The sequence below is a fragment of the Urocampus carinirostris genome, chromosome 10 (genome assembly GCF_059441175.1).
Source record: "Urocampus carinirostris isolate Australia breed hairy pipefish chromosome 10, RoL_Ucar_1.0, whole genome shotgun sequence".
In the NCBI taxonomy this organism is placed as follows: Eukaryota; Metazoa; Chordata; class Actinopteri; order Syngnathiformes; family Syngnathidae; genus Urocampus; species Urocampus carinirostris.
In genome coordinates, this window is record NC_142358.1 from 317,990 (window position 1) to 322,500 (window position 4,511).

General features: G+C 37.0%; 1 protein-coding gene across 2 annotated transcripts in view; it reads left to right on the forward strand.

The window, feature by feature from the left end:
* Positions 1–428: 428 nt before the first annotated feature.
* Positions 429–4,511, forward strand: part of LOC148357428 (T-box transcription factor TBX2b-like) — a 13,660-nt gene continuing 9,577 nt past the window's right edge. For both annotated transcript variants that reach the window (XM_088345572.1, XM_088345573.1), the window contains exons 1-5: positions 429–1,079; positions 1,405–1,672; positions 2,013–2,159; positions 3,406–3,482; positions 3,596–3,747. In XM_088345572.1, the coding sequence (XP_088201698.1) occupies positions 721–1,079; positions 1,405–1,672; positions 2,013–2,159; positions 3,406–3,482; positions 3,596–3,747 (1,003 nt within the window). In that variant the 5' untranslated portion in view covers positions 429–720. The remainder of the gene's footprint in view (positions 1,080–1,404; positions 1,673–2,012; positions 2,160–3,405; positions 3,483–3,595; positions 3,748–4,511) is intronic.

Sequence of the window (4,511 nt, forward strand, 5' to 3'; positions counted from 1 at the left end):
TATTTGTATTTTTTAAATTCTCACCTGACATTTAAAGTTGTAAACCCTATAACATACTCTCACCTTAATCCACTAGTGCCTCCACAGGCTTTAAAAAAATTAAAAATTTATATTAACCAAATGGACTGAACGAATTCAAGGCAGTGGAATGTTTACCACGCTGCATTGTTCACATTTTCGTTTTGTCTACATTTTTTTTTTGTATCAAGCATTTTTCATCACATTCAAGCCTATGGTGTCCTTTATTTAAGAAAATAGTTTTAAAATGCTTCAATGGTTGGGGGTGCTTTAGCACACCCAAAACGGGCTGGTTACTTCCATGCACATGTATAAAACAACTGCCAGAGCCACGCCTATAGAGAGAGGCACAATTGCTACAACAGCCGTAAAATCAACAATCAAATGGATTTAGTCTGAGAGGGGGTTGAGCTCCGGAGGATAAGTGAGATAGTCTTAGCACTGCAGTAAACGGTGATGCTTCTCTGTTGACAGTGTGGGGTGACCAAAGACTGGACCAGATCGATGCTTTTCTAGCCACAACTTAGTGCTGCTACGTTTGCGAACAATGACTAAGAAAAAGAGGACAACTCAAAGGAAACTCCGGACAGTTTGAGTAAAATGACGAGGAGCTACCTGAAGTCATTATACTAAATTGATGAAAACACCGGCACTTTAAAGTAACAGCTGCCATCGGGTATTTAGTATATTCTTGACGCACCAATGAGAGAACCAGCGTTCTTGGGGACAGCAATGGCTTATCACCCCATTAGTGCTTACCGACACAACGACTTCACTGTGTCCGCCTTTTTAGCGGCTGCTCAACCCTCTTTCTTCCCAGGGCTGACCCTGACTGCAGGGGCACCCACTAAATCCATCTCGGAACATAGTCTAGCTAGTGTAGAGACATGTCCCCACTCGGCTCTAAGTCACCACCACAAGGTTACTCAACTCCGCAGCATTAAAAGCTTGGAGCCCGAAGAGGAAGTGGATGACGATCCCAAAGTTACTTTGGAAGCAAAAGATCTTTGGGACCAGTTTCATAAACTCCGGACCGAAATGGTCATCACTAAATCTGGGAGGTAAGAATACAGAGACATTTTTTTACTGAGTTGAAAGAAAATTGCAAAAGCCACAATTGTGTTCGATATCCGCACACACAATCGGTGTCATTCAATGTTTAAATAAAACCTCTCATTCTAATCCATCATCAGCAGCAACGAATAATTTAGTGGCTGTGTAGTGTACTGAATTTGTAGATAACACTTCACAATACGATTTTTGAATGCAGTGTATATGATATTGTACATATATTAAGTAAGCTTGTAAGACGTGCCAGGATGTAAAATTTGCTTGCATTGACGAGCAGGATAACAAACGCATCTGATATGCGTGTCTTTCCAATAGGAGGATGTTTCCGCCATTCAAAGTACGGATAAGTGGTCTTGGTAAAAAAGCAAAATACATTTTGCTAATGGACATTGTGGCCGCGGACGACTGCCGCTATAAGTTTCACAACTCCCGCTGGATGGTAGCAGGAAAAGCGGACCCAGAGATGCCTAAGAGAATGTACATCCACCCGGACAGTCCAGCCACTGGCGAGGAGTGGATGGCGAAACCTGTTGCTTTCCATAAACTGAAACTCACCAATAACATATCGGATAAGCACGGATTTGTAAGTATACCTGTAGTACGAAAATGACTATCAAAAAATGAACGACTATTATTTACAGACGACGTAAGGATGTAACGGTGTTTATTGTCACGAAACCCAGGCTGATGACACAATATGAAATAAAAGAGCATGCATAAAAATAAATATGTATTTTTTTATTGTTTTTATCTCAATCATGTTGTAGATGTGGAATTGACACGTAAAATTGTTTTACGCTAACAGCGTCTATGTATTAGCCTTAGTCGTTTTTCTGTAAATCACCAGATAGATCGCTCTACCTGTTAAGCATTTTAATCAAACACATGTTTGTGTATTTCCTTTCCTCCTTTAAACGGTGCAGACGATCTTAAATTCAATGCACAAGTACCAACCAAGATTCCACATAGTGCGGGCCAACGACATATTGAAGCTCCCTTACAGCACATTCAGGACATGCGTATTTCCAGAGACAGACTTTGTGGCTGTGACAGCATATCAGAATGACAAGGTAAGTTATGCGTACATTATGGCATTTCTTGCAGTGTTGCTTTTTTACATCTTTTTTTCTATGTGATAGGTTTTGAAATGGGGAATCTGCAATGTATTTTTGTAGTACACTCAATTGTCTTCAGGTTTCGGATTAACCGACATATATTTAAACCCTATATTTAAATTGGGCATTTTCATAACCGCCTAATTTGGGCCGCGTTGAAAATTCATTCACGTTCTATGTTTTGTTCATTACGCCATTTCACTAAACATTAATTGACTAGTTGATATGGGACAGAGCCGAGGTGATTTTTTGAAGTTCACGTCACGATGGATTTTTTTCCTTTCAATCCGTTGTGAACGGATATTACAGTGTATTTATTTTATTATTTTGCAACAGAGAATGAGAATGTTTCCCAACTATTTTAGAGCCACAGTACACTTTGTTTGATCGAAAAATCTCGAAACATACAGTCTGTTGAAAATATTTAAATAAATATGTTTTTAAAGTTTAAACAATCGTGTTGGTTTAATTGAAATAACACTATATATTTTTTGTAAACCCAGGTTATTCATTTCGGTTCATGATTTTGCTTTCATTTGTTTAATATATTTTCATCTCATTTTCCAGAAAAAAATAACAAACATATTACTAAAACGAGTACACAATATCTGCCAGCTGAACATAAAATGTTTTGCTGGATTCTAACTCTTTTCCTTTTGTTTTTTACTAAAATAAAAAAATAATGAACATCATCATGTTATGTGCAATATGTTTATCTTGTTTCGTTTATTTTATTTTATTAGTGCAAGGTTAAACAGCTTCATAAAACAAAATAAGTTATTAAATACATTCCCACGCATTACCCAATGCGTGAAAAATAAATAATATATAAAAAAAGAAAAAGTTTACTGATATGGATGAATATTAGAATACTCAGCTTATAAATGGAAGAAAGCAAATATACAAAACAACAGCATGCTTTGTATCAAGGAAAAAAATTGGTAATTTACAGCAAAACACCAGACAACTTCTCAAAGCACCCGAGTATGCCCCGGTAAACTGGTTGAAAATGAATGTCGTATGAGAATAATGACGTTTAAAGCACAAATTTGAGGCCGAGGGTCAAGCATGTAGGGCTTTGTATTTGAATATATTATTTCGAGATAAATACATTATGCTGTGCATCTAATTATGAGAATAGGTAAGTAATGTTTTGAACAATTGCTAACTTGTTACTGAATAAAAATATTTTCTTTGAAAGATAACACAACTTAAGATTGACAACAATCCATTTGCCAAAGGATTCAGAGACACTGGGAATGGAAGAAGGGAAAAAAGGTGATTCTTCTTATTGTTGTTATTCAATCAGATTTTTATTATCGAATATAAAAATATAACAAATAATAACAACAATAAATAGTGCTATAAAAATATGCTATTGTTGTTGGCAGAAAACAACTAGCCATGCCACCCCTGCGAGTGTTTGAGGAGAGAGATGGAACCGACTCAGATGCATCAAGTGAAACGGTGGCTGTTCGTGACTTGTTTCACTCCCCACTGGGAGCTGACTCAAGCCCGCTACAGTTCAAAAGAACTGTCCAAGGTAATGGGTGCTTATTACCAATGTTCCCTCTAAGCTGCACGTGTGCGCAACCGCGCACTACTCGCACACTCAGCGCAGAAGAAAATCTATCCAGCGCAATATTCCCTCTAAACTGCGTGTGTGCGTAATTGTGTATTTCCCAGAGCTTTTCCGCGCACAAGAAAATCTAGCCAGCTCACAAAAATCAGGGCTCGAAATTGCTAATTAAGAAGTGAATTAAGTCAAAGTTACAGTGCATGAAGGTAAAAATACAAGGGTTCCCCTGACGTTGTGTTCTAAATGCGGTATTTGGAAGTCAAGGTGGAAGTTGAGTAAAGTCGGTAGAGTATTTCGAGAACCGGCTTCTTCGGCTGGCTCACTTAAGAACAACTATTTTTGGTCCTAAACGGCTCTTCAGGTTGTTTTTGCTTCTTTCATCCCTATATGACCAACTATTATGTAAAATTATGCACACAATGACTGATAAAAAAGAAAAAAAAAGGAAGAGAAAAAAAGAAGGAAAAATTCAGAAAAAAACAGAAAAAAAGAAAAGAAAAATAGACGAAGGGGAAAAAGTAAATAGAGAACACAAAGAAAAAAGTAACAGCTAGGAAAAAATAAACACAATGAGATGTTTTAAAGGAATTGAAAACATTTTGGAAAAAAACAGGGAAAAGGAAGAAATAGTTTGTGTTGCATTCAAATAATTTCCAATTATACTAAGTCAATCTTGTTGCCAACATTATACTTCCACTAAAAACTGTGATTAAATACAGTTGTGTATT